This window comes from Lytechinus variegatus, chromosome 9, assembly GCF_018143015.1.
Source record: "Lytechinus variegatus isolate NC3 chromosome 9, Lvar_3.0, whole genome shotgun sequence".
In the NCBI taxonomy this organism is placed as follows: Eukaryota; Metazoa; Echinodermata; class Echinoidea; order Temnopleuroida; family Toxopneustidae; genus Lytechinus; species Lytechinus variegatus.
In genome coordinates this window covers 31,493,363-31,512,313 of record NC_054748.1, presented here as the reverse complement: position 1 = coordinate 31,512,313, position 18,951 = coordinate 31,493,363, and the positions used below count along the sequence as shown (strand labels likewise).

General features: G+C 39.7%; 1 protein-coding gene across 2 annotated transcripts; it reads left to right on the top strand.

Annotated features, from left to right (window-relative positions):
* The first annotated feature begins 3,158 nt into the window (after positions 1–3,158).
* Positions 3,159–17,660, top strand: LOC121421753 (protein fem-1 homolog B-like). 2 transcript variants are annotated; one of them, XM_041616550.1, is made up of 4 exons: positions 3,159–3,510; positions 6,148–6,414; positions 14,520–14,597; positions 15,318–17,660. In XM_041616550.1, the coding sequence occupies exons 2-4, from the start codon at positions 6,244–6,246 to the stop codon at positions 16,116–16,118; spliced, it is 1,050 nt and encodes a 349-aa protein (XP_041472484.1). In that variant the 5' UTR covers positions 3,159–3,510; positions 6,148–6,243; the 3' UTR covers positions 16,119–17,660. The 2 variants fall into 2 exon arrangements, with proteins under 2 accessions (XP_041472484.1, XP_041472485.1); XM_041616551.1 differs by lacking the exon at positions 3,159–3,510 and adding an exon at positions 4,630–4,776.
* The last annotated feature ends 1,291 nt before the right edge of the window (positions 17,661–18,951 follow it).

Here is an 18,951-nt window from a genome sequence, read left to right as displayed (position 1 = left end):
TTGGTTAATTGATTGGTCGGTTGATTGATTGATGATTGATTGGTTGATGGATTGATTGATTGATTGATTGATTGATAAAATATTTGATTGGTTGATTAATTGATAGATTGATTGATTGATTAAATATAATAATGTTTTCTTTGTTATTTTGTATTTAAAAAGTTGGAGATCGGTTAATTGGTAGGTTGATTGATTGATTGATTGGTTAATTGATTGATTGGTTGATTGATTGATTGATTGATTAGTTGAATGATTAATTGATGGGTTAATTGGTCGGTTGATTAATTGATTGATTGATTGGTTGATTGATTGATTGATTGATTGATAAAATATTTGATTGGTTGATTGATTGATTGATTAAATATTTGATTAGTTGGTTGATTGATAGTTTGATTGATTGATTGATTAAATATTGTTATTCATATTATATATTAATGATCTTTATAAATCAGCAAATGAGCTATCCTTTATACTATACGCCGATGATACAAATATATTTCATAGCAATTCAAACTTGAACTCCCTTTGTGATATTGTGAATGTAAATCTTGTACATGTATGTGAATGGTTTAAAGCTAACAAATTATCTTTAAATATCAAGAAATGTAACTACATGATTTTTCATAATAGAAAGAATGTCGATTTGAATGATGCATGTGTTATACTCGACAATGTAATATTACCACGGGTAGACAAAGCCAAGTTCCTTGGAATTTATTTAGATAGTTTTATGACATGGAAAGATCATATACATGAGGTCGAAAGTAAAGTATCCAAAAACATTGGTATTATATCTAGAATTAGATATCTCTTGCCAAGTCACATTCTACGTATGTTATATTGTGCTCTGATACTTCCATATTTCTCGTATTGTAATATTATTTGGGCCAACTCCTGTAAGTCTAGCATCGTAAAGGTTATAATACTGCAAAAGAGGATTGTTCGTATTATATCTGGATTACATTTTCAATCTCACACAAATCCTGTATTCAAAGAGTTAAAATTATTGAAATTTAGCGATATTAATTTGCATCAGCAAAGTATTTTTATGTACAAAAGCACAAACAACATTTTCCCCTCGCAATTTAGTAATCTCTGTCATTTTAACGTCGCTACTCTGGGCCAAAACTTTGGAACAGTTTACCAGCCCGCCTTATCATGATTATTGTCTTTAAATAAGGTGGAATTACGGGAGAAGAAAATTCGTTTGTTTTCCTGAAATAGCATTGAGTGATTTGTTGATTTGATTGAATATTTGATGAATTGATTGATTGATTGATTGGTTGATTGATTGATTGATTGATTGATTAATTGATTGATTGATTAAATGATTGATTGATTGATTGATTGATTGATTGGTTGGTTGGTTGGTTTGTTTATTTATTTATTTATTTATTTATTCATTTATCTATTGATAAGTTAATTGGTTGGTTGATTGATTGATTGATTAACTGGTTGGTTGATTGATCGGTTGATTGGTCGGTTGATTGATTGATTAATTAGTTAATTGGTTGATTGATTGATAGGTTGGTCGGTTGATTGATTGGTTGATTGATTGATTGGTTGATTGATCGATAGGTTGATATGTTGGTTGATTGATTTATTTATTGGTTGATTGATTGATTGATTAGTTAATTGGTTGGTTGATTGATTGATTGATTGATTGATTGATCAGTTAAATGGCTGTTTGATTGATTGGTTGATTAATTGATAGTTTGGTCGGTTGATTGATTGGTACGCTAGTGTGTCTCCCTCTTCCCAAACATGTTTTTGCATCGAGCATTTTAATTTTTTGATCAACCGTTTTCTGATGCAAATTACGTCATTAAGAGAGACGTGGTCAAATTCACTTTCTTTTACAAACAAATCACAAAAAAATGAATTTGATAAAGTCTCTTCTAATTTAATACAAATATTTTTGTAATCAATATTCATTGACAATTTGAGCGTTTCCTCGTGTTATCATTTATCTGTAAAAATTCAGAAAAAATAGTAACATTTGCTATTCGGGGGTGTGTATTTTCATACAAGTACATGCTCTGGCGAATAGACCAAACACACATTGAAAATGCTGCAAGCCCAAAATGAATGGGAAAATGAGGTTCAGAAATGGGATTTTAGGGGAATCACAATAACAGGGATTTTCTTTAATAGAAGACACCAAATATATATATATTGACAAAATTTAATACAATATTCATCTATGATTCCGTTTTTATTACTATTGTTTTTATTACTATTCCGTTTTTATTACTATTTTTTATGTTATATGTGTCTTCTTTGTTAATTTGTATTTGAAAAGTTGGCCGGGAGAAACAATAAATATTAAAGAATATAATATATAAAGCAATTAAACTTTGACAAGAACATGAATTGTGTATCATCTTTCTCCCCATTATCGTGGCGACCCCTTTTCCAGGAAGAAATGATTATACCCTTACTGTCAAATTTTAAAAGTACGACATATTCAGGTCGTGTGACCACCCCTTCCCCAGAAACTACCATGTTGTCGCCCCTGATAGTATATAGTGTTCAAGTTGCCCAAGAAACAAGAGGATAAATAGGCTTGAGGAAAATGAATATTTTGTCTACGAATAGGGAGCACTCAAGAAACAACAACACTTTATTTTCGAATGTGAATTCCCTTTCATACATTGTTGAATATGCGTATATATCTTTCAAGATTCAATGCTGTATGAACACTACATGTATGATATCTTATCACAAACGCCAAGGCGAATCCACAATTTCAAATTAGCGGCGTCAATCTATATTTGTTTCGGGTGAGGGGATTTATTTAACAATGTTTTAATATTTGAATGTCTATTGTAGTTTTATGGTGTATACTGTTCCAACGCTTTTCAAAAACATATTTTCAAGACATTTAAATCATTGCCCCCCCCCCCATTTTTTCATGGAGATCACCCCTGCCCGCCCCCCCCCCCCTCCATCGACACCTCTGGTGCAGATGACAAAGTTCTTTTAGTTAGTTTTTCCCATATGAATGTTTAATGTGTCACTCTGACATCGAAGAGAGCGTCCCTGGCGTCGCCTGGATTCGCCACTGAAAAACAGCTAATCTACGTACGAAGTTAGCAAACAAAACTACAGTATACCAAATCTTTAACCTTTGATACAAAGCCTTGCCCACTCAATAATTATTCTGAGAAGACTTCGAATTACTTTAGTTTCGCTTCGATACATGGGCGCATGAGCATTCATAATTTCATACACGATCATATAACTTATGGCTGAACTACGAACTGCATTGTCGTGGGGTTTTTCCTTCAAAACTAACTTATAATCAGCGCTACAACAAGCATACTGAACTCTATATATTATGGAAAGGATATCCATGGAATTAAAACAAAAGGACACGAGAAAGGAAGTAGAATTTGTATAAAGCCTGTGGCTGTGATGTTGAGGAAGTGAACTGAAAGATTATTAATCAGATTTCGATTCTCATTGCAGAGGAAACCTATATGGCCTTAATACATCACAGAAGTTGAGGTGAGTATAGTAATCGCGTTTAGTCATGTTAGTAGTGTGCATAGTCTTTAACAATCATTAGTTCATTTTAAGAGACCCTACTATAACCCTTCAGAAAATAGTAATATCATATCGCATGGTTGGGAATGAGAATGCACGAACTATACAGCTATATATGGAAAATCATACTGAAACGCGTAGGTGTAAGTTAATTTTTAACCTAGCGTGTACAATGATATTTTTGCTATCCCATTAAGAAATACAGCCAATATAATTATTATCTTTAAGAACCATTGCCCATTGGACCGTGCAATGTGCCAGGATATTGCCCGGAGGGTGTTGAACAAACTCCTATGGGAAATTGGTGATTTCAGCGCATATCATGTCATACGCTCTAATATTGCACTGGCAAATAATACAGATCAAAATAGGCGTTTCATTGCACCGGCAAAAGGCCATACATGTATATATATTTTAAAAATTACATGCATAATTTTAATAACTTCTGAATTTAAGGCCAAATATTCCATAATTTATTGCCTTGTTCTATCATGCTGTAGATGTGTATATCCGAGGTAGATTTTATACCATATTACACCTCCACGAGATCACAGTCACATTATCAATTAAGATAGAGAGGGGGTGGGGTGAGGATCATCAAGTCGTAAACAGATTTAAGAGGCACAAATTCGTCATGGTTATCATTATACTAACACATCTTTTGCTCGGATATTACAATGGGACAGGCATTATTCCAGGATCTATATATAAACCACGTAGCAGAGGGGCCAAAAGAGTGTCGCATTACTCATCCATATCCTGAAGAAAATGTTCACCTTTGTATTGTATTCGATGATCAAACAACATTCGAGGCTCGTGACTATTCGTGTTGTAATGCTTAGTAATTTATCTTTCATAATCATTGTGTGATGGTATTCCCCGTCCGCGTATGAGCGGATGTTTACGAGATGTTTCGGTATTTAAAGTTCCCTTTAGATGGAGGGGATCTCTCACTTCATTAGTTTTGCTTTGTGTATAACGAAACAGATCTACATTGATTTATATGTGATAGGAAATATTTCAGCTTGTTAAATCGGCTGATCTTCGTACCAGATCCAGTTAAGAGATGGAGATGTTTTAAACTTAATTAGCCAGATTGTGGATATAGTTTGATCATGAATGTGCGGATCCTTCGTAAAGAATGAAAATGTGCTCTTTTTCAAGGAAATTTGATCTATAAATTCGTCGTCATAATATCCTGTACGGAAAGTCATTGCCAGCAACCAGGTGAGGGATGCTGTTATAGTGGTTATTACCCTTGCGTTATCTTCTTTCCTCTTAACCTTACCTCTTCTTTTTTCTTTCCCCTTCTTTTTTACATTCTTCTTTCCCTATTTTTTTTTACTTCCGTTTGTTCTTTTTGATACATTAGGATGGTCACTGTGTGCTTTATTTAAGTTATTTCCATCCCTATCTGTATTGATAAATTTTTACTTTGAAGGATTTCGGTATATGATGTTCCATCTGATTCAACCATGTTTTGTGGTATTCGTTTGTCTCCCCCCCCTCTCTCTCACACACACACACACACTCCCTCACACACTCTCTCCCTCTCTCTCGCTACCTACCTATCTATCTATCAACTTACTTATACCAATTGTTGAATAATACCTCAGTCTTCCCCCTTGTAAATCCCTCTCTATCTAGGCCTATCTATATTATTAACAGCGAGAGAGATAGATATATCTATTTGTATAACTCGTTCCTCTCTTTGATTTCCTCTATCTCTCTCTCTCTCCCTCTCTCATTTCTTCTCTGAACAGTATCTCACTCTATCCTTCTCCCTCCTCCCTTTCTTTGATTGAGTTATTCTTTTCCATGTCTTATTTAATTAGCCTATTCAACCAATGCCAGAGTTATATTGAAATGAACAAAGAATCCAGCATCGCGGCCTTTCACGAAGGACGGTGCGTAAAATGACGAAAAACTATTTATACGGAGAACTATAGCCTCACAATACCCAGATATATGACCAGGAAAGTTTTGTTGTATTGAAAACGTAAACACTCGAACCTTTATTTTTTTCACTTCCTTTTTGTCTCTTTCTTCATTTTTTCCCCGTTTCAACACGTATCCCAATGCACAGTCACACCAACGAAACCGACTCCAGACCGATCAAAGCTATTACGTCATTACCAATGACAAAACATCGGTCGGTTTGGAGTCGGTTTCGGCTACAGCCACATCAACGAAACCGACTCCAGACCGATCAAATCTATGACGTTATTACCAATGACATACCATAGATCGGTTTGGAGTCGGTTTCGGTTACAGTCACACCAACGAAACCGATTCCTAACCGATCAAATCTAATACATTATTTCCAATGACATACTATCGGTCGGTTTGGATTCGGTTTCGGTTACAGTCACACCAACAAAGCCGACTCCAACCCGATCAAAACTATTACGTTATTACCAATGGTATACCATCGATCAGTTTGTAGTCGGTTTCGGTTCAGTCACACCAACGAAACCGATTCCAGACCGATCGAACCTAGTACATTATTTCCAATGACATATACCATCGGTCGGTTTGGTGTGTGTTTCGTTGATGTGACTAGAGCAACGCTTTTGTTATTGTGTTGGTTATTTATAGTTTCCCGGTCAGTGAGAAGAGCATAGTTGGACACCTTTCTCACCGATTTGCGAAGGACATTTCAACAATCAAAGAAAGAAGAAGGCCTCGGACAGCATGGAAGGACTTAAGTCTAATTACAATGCATTGGCAAGGAAGGTCCTGATTGCTGCAGAGTCGGGCGAATCGGAAAAGTTTAAAGGGCTGTTCAAAGGGCGGCAACCAGAGGAGGTCACCGAAGCTTTGTATGACGTATCGCAAGAAAGATACAATGATGTCCTTGGAAATGTAAGTAAACCTTTCCATGAGTATGCATGTGTTCAATGTATTCTAACGATATGTATTATCATGATCATTATTCACTCTAAAAATACTGAGTAAAATTTTTACCCAAATTGGGTAGAAAGGGAACATGCATGTTTGCTGGGTATTTTTTAAAACAAAATTGGGCTATTTCAACGCAACGTTGCGTAAAATTTACAACATATGGGGTAATATTTCTACCAAACCAACATACATGTTCCCATTTTACCCAATATTGGGTAAACCTTTTGTTTAGAGTGTATATTGGCTTTATATTTTTATGAACTACGTTACATGTAGAGTTATCGATTTCAATTCAATTTTCCTTTCTTTTTTTCTATTTCATTCTCCTTTACTCTGGAATCCATAGCAGAAAAGCAGTGTCACAATCGGCACAGTTGATAATGCATTATGCAATGGATTAAAGTTTGTTTATATACTTTTTAAATCTATGCAAAACCAAAGCAAAAAAATAAGTGATAAGTCGACAGCCTTTTCAGAAGTTATCCAGTTTTGAGATAAACAAACCTACATGGGCACACAAATTCATTACTTAGCAGAAATAATATCAAGACAAAGTTGAACCAAAAACCAGCGATTAGATTATATCTTTGTGGTGTTGACCGCCATTTGGTGTTATAGTGTTATAGCGCCATCTGCGTCTGTCATGCGACAACTCGTCTGTCCTACACTTCGGTTAATTACGGTTAATAAAAGTATTGATCTACAACTACAAAGTTGCAACTGTGTCTTAATTTATTGTCGTGCTGGCCGCTATTGGGATTCACTCACGCCTGATTTTTTTTCTGAGGCCACGTTTGAAGGACTTTGCTGAGAGGAAAACAGCCGGTTGCACCGTAAAAGTAAGTTTACCGTGAACGAGTAGTTGGTTAGATCTAGCCGTAAGTAGTGTCGGTCCCACAGCCTTACAATGGCGTGTAGTATGCCGAAAGTACCTAAGCAATGGTGCTTGGGTAAAATTGAATCCATTACATCCTTTGAAGGATGGAGGCAGAATCTTTTGTACACTTTGAATCTTGATCCTAACTTTGCTTTCTTCCTTTCTGAGTCGGTAACATGGGGTAAGAAAACAAAAGCTAACCCTACAAGGGGTTTCATAGATGACAATCCCTCTGTTCCTTCAGAATTACGCAAAACTGCTCAACAGAAAGCGAACCTACTTGATCTTATGCTAGGTCAGATTGCTAACTTTTGTCCTGTCATTGCTAGAAATTCTATTGTCCGCAATTCCACTTCTTTGAACGACATTTGGGCCACTATTAGACTTCACTATGGCTTTCAGGCAACAGGCGCTCATTTTTTGGATTTTTGCGAGATCAAGCTGGAATCTGATGAGCGGCCAGAAGATTTATATCAGAGATTACTTGCCTTTGTCGAGGACAATTTGTTGACAGTTGGTAGTGGTATTACCCATCACGGTGATCCCATCTTGGATGATGAAGAACTTTCGCCTTCCATTGAGAATTTCATTGTTCTGCAGTGGCTTCGCCTTTTGCACCCTGACCTCCCCCAGGTGGTGAAGCAAAGGTACGGCACAGAACTCCGTTCACGTACACTTGCATCCCTCAAACCTGAAATTTCTCAGGCTCTTACTAGTCTTTTGGAGTCAGTTGAATGTTCCAGGGCGATGCGTACAGCGGCTTTTCCGCCCCGTGGTCGTAGTCAGACTGCTCCCAAGCGTACTCAGTCTCGAACCCCGGCGAAGTTCCGTCCCAGGCCTTCCAAATCTTGTCCACTCTGCGTTCAGGCTGGCCGTCCTAGTGACCATTTTTTGAGTGTCTGTCCTTACCTTCCAGACTCCGATCGGCAGTACATGGCTAAGGCCAGGCAGGTTGCCAAGATTTTCGATGATGGTGGTTCCGATGATTTTGACGGTGAGGTTGACCCCCAGGAGTCATGTGACGAGGCTTGTTTGTCACCAGACCCTGGCCGTGGAGGTACCTCTTCCACACTGCGTGTCCAAGTTCGCCAGTCTCCTTATTTTGACGCATTTTATGATCATCATGCTGTTCGTATCACCCTCGACAGTGGTGCTACTGGGAATATGATGCGTGCTTCTACGGCCCGAGTATTAGGCTGTAACGTGTCCTCCACCACCCAGTCAGCTCATCAGGCTGATGGGTCCTCCCCGCTGCAGGTTTGTGGTGAAACCCGTTTCACCGTTTGTCGTGGCAATCATGAGTTCCATTTTGAAGGATTGGTCATTGAGAACCTTGATGTTGACGTTTTGGCTGGTACTCCATTCATGGAAAGGAATGATGTGGCCATCAGGCCAGCAAGGAGGGAGATTTCCTTGGCTGATGGTACTGTGTTCAGTTACGGTTCCTGTAGTAAGCCTAAGGCTGGTCATGCAGTGCGTCGCGCATTTGTCCTTCGTGCCCCTTCTCAAACTACTACTATTTGGCCAGGTGAATTCCTTGAGTTTTCCCTACCTCCTGAGTTTTCTGCTGATGAGACACTTGTCTTAGAGCCTCGCTCAGATTCCCCTCCTACACCAATGATCACAGAATTCTTTCCGACTCCAGGTGTTGTCTCTAGTGTTGCTGGTAGGATCCGCATCCCAAACCTCTCTTGCGGTCCTTGTGTTATCCGTCGCAATGAACATCTTTGTCAGGTTTGTCCAGTGGTTGCCTCAGATGGCGATCAGGTTGCGCAAATTCCTCCTAGTCAGACTGCCCTCCCCTCTGCGGTGCAGGGAGGGCCGTCATTATCACAGCCTTCTCAGTCTGTTATTGTGGATCCTGATAATATCCTCCCCCCAAAGGCAAGGGGTGATTTTCAGTCTCTTCATGCAGTACATGATTGTGTGTTTAGCCCTTCATTTAAGGGTTACAATGGTGCATCTGGTCCATTCAAGGCCGTCGTGAACATGGGTCCTGTTCAGCCCCCACAACGCAAGGGTCGCCTTCCCTTGTATTCCCAAGAGAAGCTTATTGAGTTGCAGCGTAAGTTTGATGACCTTGAGAAACTTGGCGTCTTTGCACGCCCTGAGGATATTGGTGTTACGGTTGAATATGTCAACCCGTCGTTTCTTGTGAAGAAGCCGAATGGCGGCTCTCGTCTTGTCACAGCCTTTGCTGATGTTGGGCGCTACTCTAAGCCCCAGCCCTCAGTTTTGCCAGACGTTGATTCCACTCTGAGAAAGATAGGTCAGTGGAAGTACATTATTGCATCTGATCTTGCAAGTGCCTTTTATCAAATACCTCTCTCTCGTGATTCAATGAAGTATTGTGGTGTTGCTACCCCTTTCCGCGGCATCAGGGTTTACACCCGTTGTGCTATGGGTATGCCGGGATCAGAGACGGCATTGGAGGAGTTGATGTGTCGAGTGCTTGGAGATCTATTGTTTGAAGGTGTTGTTGTCAAGCTTGCAGACGACTTGTACTGTGGTGCTGACACCTGGCAGGCCCTTTTGCATAACTGGTCCAGGGTGTTACATGCACTAGCCTCCAATGGTCTTCACCTGTCTCCATCTAAGACTACCGTCTGTCCAAAAACAACCACTATTTTAGGATGGGTTTGGTCTGAAGGGAGCCTCAAAGCAAGTCCTCACAGGATAACAACTTTGTCAACGTGCTCACGCCCTTCAACCGTGAAGGGAATGCGGTCTTTCATTGGAGCCTATAAGATGCTTGCTCGCGTTCTCCCAAATTGCGCATCCTATCTGGGCCCCCTGGATGATTCGATTGCAGGTATGAAATCTCAAGACCGCATCTGCTGGACGGATGAGCTTCATGATGCCTTCAACAAAGCCCAGTCCGGCATCAAGTCTACTCGTACGGTTACTCTTCCCCGGCCTTCTGATCAGCTATGGGTTGTCACTGATGGATCCGTGAAGAACCATGGTCTTGGCGCAACCATGTACGTCACGAGAGACAGGACGCCTTTCGTCGCAGGTTTTTTCAGCGCGAAGCTCCGTGGTCGTCAAATCACATGGTTACCTTGTGAAGTAGAAGCACTATCCATCGCTGCTGCCACCAAGCATTTCAGCCCATACATCATCCAGTCTCACCACCCTGTCTGCATTCTTACTGACAGCAAACCTTGTGTTCAGGCTTATGAGAAATTGTGTCGTGGTGAGTTTTCTGCCAGTCCTCGGGTTTCTACCTTTTTGGCCACCATTAGCAGATACCAGGTTTCCTTACGTCACCTGGCGGGCTCCGCCAATGTCCCAGCTGACTTTGCGAGTAGGAATGCTCCTCCATGCCATGATGTTCGATGCCAGATCTGTACTTTCATTTCACGGATGGAAGACTCTGTTGTCCATCTTACTTCTGTTGCTGACATCCTCTCAGGGAAGATACGCCTCCCTTTCACATCTCGTCACGCGTGGGGTAGGATTCAGTCTGATTGTCCAGCCCTCCGCCGTGCCCATGCCCACCTTACTCAGGGTACTCGCCCGTCGAAGAAGTTGACAGGTATCCGTGATGTGAAGCGATATCTCCAGGTTGCCACCATCGCTCGTGATGGATTACTGGTCGTCCGCCGGGATCATGCATTCTTGCCACAGCAGGAGTGTATCGTCATTCCTCGCAATGTACTCCAGGGGATTCTTACTGCCCTGCATCTTCAACTTGGTCACCCCACATCACACCAACTCAAGCAGGTTGTCACGCGGTTTTTCTATGCCCTGGATCTTGATGCAGCAATTCAACAGGTGACTGTCGGATGTCATAGCTGTCTCTCCCTCCAGAATGTTCCTCGTGTTGCTACTCCCCAGTCTACAGGTGACCCTCCATGTGTCATTGGGGTGTCTTTTGCTGCGGATGTCATCAAGCGTTCTCACCAACTCATTTTCATCCTCAGGGAGAGTGTCACTTCTTACACTGTAAGCGCTTTGATCCCAGATGAACGCAAGGAGACTCTTCGCGCAGCCCTCCTTCAGCTATGCGCACCTCTCAGGCCACTTGATGGCCCTCCATCTATCGTCCGCACCGACCCTGCACCTGGATTTTCTGCTCTACAACACGATGAGTCTTTGCGCAGTCAGGGCATCACTTTGGAGATTGGCCGTGCCAAGAACATCAACAAGAATCCTGTCGCTGAGAAGGCTGTCCGTGAGCTGGAAGATGAGCTGCTTCGTGATGATCCCCGTGGTGGTCCTGTTACTCCACTTGCACTTGCTCTGGCCACTGCTCGTCTTAACAGCCGTATCCGTGGCGTTGGTCTCTCTGCTCGTGAGCTTTGGACCCAGCGTGACCAATTCACCAGTGAACAGATTCCGTTGCATGACATGGACGTTATTACCAATCAACATGAGAAACGGCTCTCCAACCATGGGCCCAGTATGGCATCGAAGGCACCCAAACGCCTATCTTCGATGGGTGAGTCTCTTGTTCATGTTGGTGACCTTGTCTACCTGCGCTCGGACCGAACTAAGACCCAGGCCAGACCTCGCTACCTTGTCTGCAGTGTCGACAACGATTGGTGCAACATCCGCAAGTTTGTTGGGAGCCAACTCCGTTCTACGTCATACCGTGTCCGGCGCTCGGATTGCTTGAAGGTCCCCCCAGGGATTCCTACCTCCCATCCTACTCGACCGAGGGTTTCTGATGACGATGACGACGACCACCGTGATGAGGAGTTCCCCAGTCCCAGCTCGGCGGATGACTCACAATGCTTGCCTAATGCCTCTGACGTTACTGATGTGCCGGATGTCCCTTGCCCCCCTCCTGACCCCCCTGATATTCCCCACGAACTTTCTCACCCTGATGTTAGTCCTCCCCTTTCACTTTCTGGTCAGTCAGATCCCTCAGGGCCTCTTGACATCAATACCCCCGATAATGGCCGGCGGTATCCCTTACGCCGTCGTGTCCCCCCTTCGTATTTTAGCGACTACGTTTGTGATTGACTTTGGCCTGCTTTTATGTCCCTTCCCCCCTCCCCATTGCCTGTGCCTTGTCCAGCTTGCCCTTTACTGATGGACTTTTGCTGATGGACACTATTTTTTGGTGTATATCTTTTGTTTTTTTTATGCATTTTTGCAGCTTTAACTTTTTGGGTGTACTTATGCATGCTAATGGGTTTTTTGATGCGTCTAGCTTTTTTTCAGCTACCAAACAAACGAAAACAGCAAGCCAGCTCTATTTAAAGATTTTGATTCTAATTTGATAGTTTATTGCTGTCAGGATCCTCACCTTACCAAACGAATACCTTTTCTCACTCCAGCTAATTCGCCTACTACCAATTGCTGCTCATTTTTGTGCTTGTGATAAGTTATGCTGCGCATTTATTTTTTTTGGTTATTATTTTCGGTTTTGTGTGATGTCCCATCTGTGGGTATGTCTTTGCGCTAATGTTTGCGTATTTTCTTTGCAGTTGTTTGCGAGTTTACACTTTTATATTTTGACAATACTTTTACAAAGCTTTTTGCCTTGGATCATTGCAAAATTCTTTTCGTTTACATAAGGAAAAAGTGGTTACGCCATTTGATGTTATAGTGTTATAGCGCCATCTGCGTCTGTCATGCGACAACTCGTCTGTCCTACACTTCGGTTAATTACGGTTAATAAAAGTATTGATCTACAACTACAAAGTTGCAACTGTGTCTTAATTTATTGTCGGACAGTAATCGATTCTGAACGATGAGTATATGACAAATGAGTATATTTGCAAAGTAAAGAGATAGGGCAAAAGTTCAACTATTGTCAATTGCCCCGGCATTGACGTTTGAACGCACCTGACCCTTTTATTCCTCAACGCTACAAAAGAATTGTGTTTTGAAAACACAGACAGACAGTGTTTAAATGAACAAAGAGAGAGAGATGAAGCTCTGAATAGTTTTGATATTTGGTAGAACAATTACTGAGAATATGATTTTTTTGGATGGGTGTTCTTTTTTCGCACACAGATATAATCACTTTATGTCAGATAAGGGGTATGTGCGTGTTTGCGCTGGGTGTGTATGTACATTGGGTGAGTGTGGGTGTGTGTGTATTTTACAGACGGGATAAAAAAAAACAATAGAATGTGTTTTACAACCCGTACTTGTTTGATCAAGAAGTAGGAAGGGTCTCAGTGTAGGGCTTTAAAGTCCAAGGCATCAAGGTTGCCTTCAACCAGCGAGACTTGTGCCCAGTTACACCAACGAAACCGACTCCAGACCGATCAGAGCTATTGTGTTATTACCAATGACATACCATCGGTCGGTTTGGAGTCGGTTTTGGTTACAGTCACACCAACGAAACTGACTCTAGTTCGATCAAAGCTATTACCTTATTTCCAACGACATATCATAGGTCGGTTTGGAGTCGGTTTTATTCATATGACTGTATCAGCAGTCAATATGTTTACAATAGCTCTGCGCAAAGGCTACTAAACATATGGACTGTATATTTTGGTTACATAACAATGGTTAATCATTAATAGATGTCCCAAAGAATGGCATTTTATGAGTCTTTTCAAGGGAATCTAGTTTACTTTCACAAGAACTAAATGCTTACAACTGTCTATTGATTTATAAGTATATGGAAAACGACGTATCTCGCAGAACCGTGAAAATGGAGATTCCATATAGGGACAAATAGTGAAGATTTTTTTTTTCAAAGAAAAGTGGGTTTGCGTATAAGAGAGTTCGTAACCAAATTATCGCTCAGCCCTGCACATTGTAGTAACCTACCCAATTTATTAGAGGTAATGTAATAGTGTAATATCATGAAACAACAATAGCAAAAAGAATTACTACAAGCATAAAACAACACAAGCAACAACAACAGCTGCTACTACTACCAACACTGCTACTACTACTACTGCTTCTACTACTACTACTGCTACTTCTAATACTAATACTACTACAACTACTACTTATTTTACTACTACTACTACTACGACGACGACGACGACTACAGCTACGGCCACTACTGCTGCTGCGACTACTACTGCTACTGCTTCTCTTACTGATGCTGTTTCTGCTGCTATACCTCTGCTACTACTTCTAATACTCCTACTACTTCTACTACTAGATCATAATCACTAGGACTAGAAAAACTCCCACTACCACTTCTACCATCAATATTTCAATGGGCTGTAATAACTTAACACCTACCTTTAATTCTATCTTTCTTTCTCAGGTCCGATTTACTCCATTTATAGCTGGCGCCTGGCACGGTCATATTAATGTCATCGATGAATTACTCGAAGAATACAAGGTATATTCCCTCTGATATGGATTTCACGAAAAGCGTTATATAATACAAAGTTATTATTTTTATTATTAGTAGTAGTAGTAGTATTATTACTATTATTACTGTTATTATTACTATTATCATTATTATCATTATTATTTTTATTCAACTTTGTCCACTGCATTGAAACAAATTAATTCGTGTGTGACCATTTAAAAGTATTGATAGTATCGAAAATCATACACAGTATTTTCTTGATTTTCAGACTACGAATTAAACTATCTTTTTTATTATTAATAATTTTGAGAATAAAATGACCTTAACAATATTCCGTGCTTATATGGATAAAGATTTGCATATCTTCGCCATTGTGTGTGATTGTTTAGTTTTACTCTTTTTTGGGCCAAGATGATTAGATTGGTATGGTAGGAACAAAAATAAACACAGTCTGAATACAGACCGAAAAGCTGTTCCAAAATAATGAAACTACTCGTCAGTCGTCAAACAATGCTTTTTTTTTGGGGGGGAGTGACTTTTCGAGATCCCGTTCTATCTCAGCAAGTAGACATAAAACTTTTTTATATGCCAACTTGGCAAGATTACGTATTTATCGCCATCTTATCAAGTCGATGGCACTTTAAAATTTCCGCTTAAAATAAGAATTTTGAAGAAACGATTATCAATTGCTTAATAGCAACCCATTTTTTTATCCTGCTTCTATTCTTTTGGTTTTCTTATTTTCAGGTCGATGTTAATCAGACGGGGTTTATCACCGTAGAAGGAAAGAAAGTTGAGGTAACCGCTCTATGCGCCGCAATCCGACAACAGAACCTTGACATGGCTAACTGCCTCCTAGAACGAGGGGCCGATATCAACCGATGCTCTCCGCTGTCAGTGGCGTCTTACCGCGGTGACGTCACATCAATACGGTTCTTGGCGAAACACGGTGCGGACATTAACGCTAGTTTTAACAAAGAGGGCGTCACACCTTTGATGGTCGGCTGTGAGCGGTATTCGTTGTACATTGTGCGGCTGCTGTTGAACTACCATGCTGATCCGAGGTTGGAAGACATGGATGGAAACACCGCTCTGCATCGACTGGCCTTGAAGCAGAGGATGTATGTCTTGAAGAACGGTCCTCTTCCGCAGATCATAGACACGCTTGTGGCGTCGGGCGCTCAGATGTCGGTCAACCAGGCAGGACAGACACCACTCACCGCTGCGTGCGCATCCGGGAATGTTGAAGTGGCGCGCGCCATCATGTGCCTCCCGGAAGTACGTCCTGAAGAACAACTGACCGCGCAGGAAAAACTGAGGAAAAAACTTGAAAGTGACGTCAAAGAACGGAATGGTTCCGACGAGTCACAGGAAGGGGAGAAAACACCGCGGAAAACGTCATGGACTCAGAAGTTCACGAATCCCAATGAACTCAGGAAGCTAAAGTGGTCTGTGAACAAGAAATCTAAGAAAACAGTCGCAGACAAAATTGAAGACATTGCAGAGAACAACGGGATGGATACGGTTCACGAGATAGCAACCCCTTGATACTTATTCAATATAATTTATTTGATAGATGAGTTTTATACCAAGGTAACGCAGTAAGCCTGTAGACTTGACATCACAGTTATAATGCTAATTGCAGCAGAACTTGCATAACCTAATGCTACTTATTATATATTATATTTCATCACTGTATCGTTGTGCAATTTATAGGCATATTTCTACGTACAGTGCGGGGAATGGCATCTTCGACTGGGTCGAATTCAAAGGGTTTAACCTACAGGGTCAACCATAAAGGTGTTGGTTTGTTTGGGAAGTTTTGAGGTGCATAATCCCTCACCTTTTCTATTTTTGCCCGCCGTCAATACCACCGCGAGGGAAAATGTTTTTTTTTAATCATATCATTATTTAGAAACAACTTTGCGCTCACTTTTGTTTATTGTCAAGGAAAATTTGGTGAAGGCCCTCCAAGATTTTAAGCTTTTGTGGTATATCTCTTTTCATTGTATCCTGCTGTATTATAAAAAATAATAATATTTTTATACCAAAAAGGACTATCAACATAATGTGGATCTCTAAGAGGAATTTGCACGAATCCCGGTTTGCACCATGCATATAGAACGATATATCTTGATTTTTTTGCGGGTGAATAGTAACAAAGGTCCTTGGTTTGGGATATCCTTTTGTAGGATGAATACATTTCATGTGGTGAAGATCACTTCCTTTAAAAGGTCACCGATGTACCGAACATGGGTTGCTGCTATCACGTTTATCATCTATCACAATTGCTCTAATATACAATGTCGAGTTTGACTAAAATTTGCCAAGGACTAACACCTTTTCAATGACGTAATGTGGTGAAATTGTTAAATTACTTCACCATCGATCATTTTTTTTTCTTGTTCTTTTTAAGGGTGCAATGCATGATATTCGTGTCTCAATTATTTGTCGTTTACACTGCAAAAACACTGGCGTTGATTTAACACCAGCCCGGTAGCTACATCGGTCCATAAGACTCCACATCAGAGAGGTGTTAAAAAAACCCACTTAAGAATCAAACCAATATTGGTTTAACACTAATTGGTGTAGCTTAAATGCCAAATTGGTGTTAGCATAACGCCAAACCTTGTTTCAACACCTCTCTGGTGTGAACCGATATAGCGACCAGGCTGGTGTTAAACTAACACCGGCGTTTTGCAGTGTAGCAGCCCCAGTCACTGCAAAAACATTGCTGTTTATTTCACACCAACTGGAGATCTAAGTATGAACACGTCAGAGAAGTGTTGAACCAACACCAGTTAATAATCAAGATGTTGTGTTAACTATGGCTCGTGCAAAGCGCCTATTTGGTGCTAACCCAAACTAAATCGGTGTTATTCTAATACTCTATTGTCTATTGTGGTAAAATCGATACTAATCTGGTGTCAAATTAACACCAGATACCGTCTGGTGTACAAATTAAGACTAGAGTTTTGCAGCCCGACATCTCGATCTTAGCATCAACTACACTTAATTTAAAGGTCAAGTTCAACTCAGAAAAATGTTGATTTGAATCAATAGAGAAAATCAGAAAAGCAAAATGCTGAAATTTCAGCAAAATCGGATGTAAAATAAGAAACTTATGCTATTTCAAAGTTTCACTTATTTTTAACAAAATATTTATATGAACGAGCCATTTACATCCAAATGAGAGAGTCGATGGCACTCACTCACTATTTCTTTTGTTTTTTATTTTTTGAATTATACAATATTTAAATTTTTACGAATTTGATGATTAGGACCTCCTTGCCTGAAGCACAAAATGTTAACATAATGGAATTCCACGTGTTCAGGGAGGAATGAATCTTCATTTCACATGACAATGACGAGAAAATAAAAAATATTTCATATAATAAAATACAAAAGAAATAGTGAGTGATGTCATCGGTTCCCTCATTTGCATACCGACCGAGATGTGCATATATGAAGCGAAACTTTAAAGTGTCATAACTTTCTTATTTTACATCCGATTTTGAATTTTTCTCTTTTTATTCAAATCAAGTTTTTGTTGGGGTGGACCTGTCATTTAAGTTATAATAAAGGCGAAAAATCACAGAGAACGAAATCGATTTATAGTTTATTCTTTGGCCCTTGTTTCTTTGTCGTAGATTACGTTAGCGCATCAACAATTATTTACATTCATATGGCAAACAAAGAAAATAATCTTGAATTTATCACGGTAAGATTTTATCATAATACTTAGGTCTTGCAATACAATATCATCAACACCTTGTTTGAGATTTGAAAAAAAATACTTCTTCACATTTAAATATTTCAAAGACCTAAGATGTTAAGCATAACCCCTTTTCTAACATTCATAATATTCATCCTCGGTGCACATTAACAAAAGTGATGATGATGATTATTAAAATTGATAATAATACTTATTATAATACATCATAATTATATACGATATTTTTAATGAATTTCAATAATAATAATAAATGGTACTCTTAATAACAAGGAGAAGGGAGATAAATAGAATGCAGAATATATTAAACAGATATTCAAATAAAAAAGATCAGAATTAAGAAAATAATGAATCGAATGAATTTCACTTAGTAAAACAGAACGTAAACATAACGAAATTAAGAAATCAATATAAGTAACAATATTCGATAGAAATCAGTAGATAATGTTAAAACAATTGGGAAGAGCTGTGAAATCCATACATCTTTAAGGCCATCGCACACCTTACGACTGGTCTACGATCCGATTTCAGACCTAATCGCAATTTGCTTATCTTCAAAAACTGTGAATGAAAAGTATCTTTTTTATTTAAAAGGTTAAAATTGACTGAAAAAAATGTAATGTAACATTTTTGGATGATTGTAAGCTT

What these genes read in the sequence shown, in the direction of transcription:
- LOC121421753 (XM_041616550.1), top strand. Translation starts at nt 6,244, where the DNA reads ATGGAAGGACTTAAGTCTAATTACAATGCATTGGCAAGGAAGGTCCTG. An exon ending in ACAATGATGTCCTTGGAAAT is followed by an intron (nt 6,415 to 14,519) that starts GTAAGTAAACCT and finishes TTTCTTTCTCAG; the next exon opens with GTCCGATTTACTCCATTTAT. An exon ending in AATTACTCGAAGAATACAAG is followed by an intron (nt 14,598 to 15,317) that starts GTATATTCCCTC and finishes TCTTATTTTCAG; the next exon opens with GTCGATGTTAATCAGACGGG.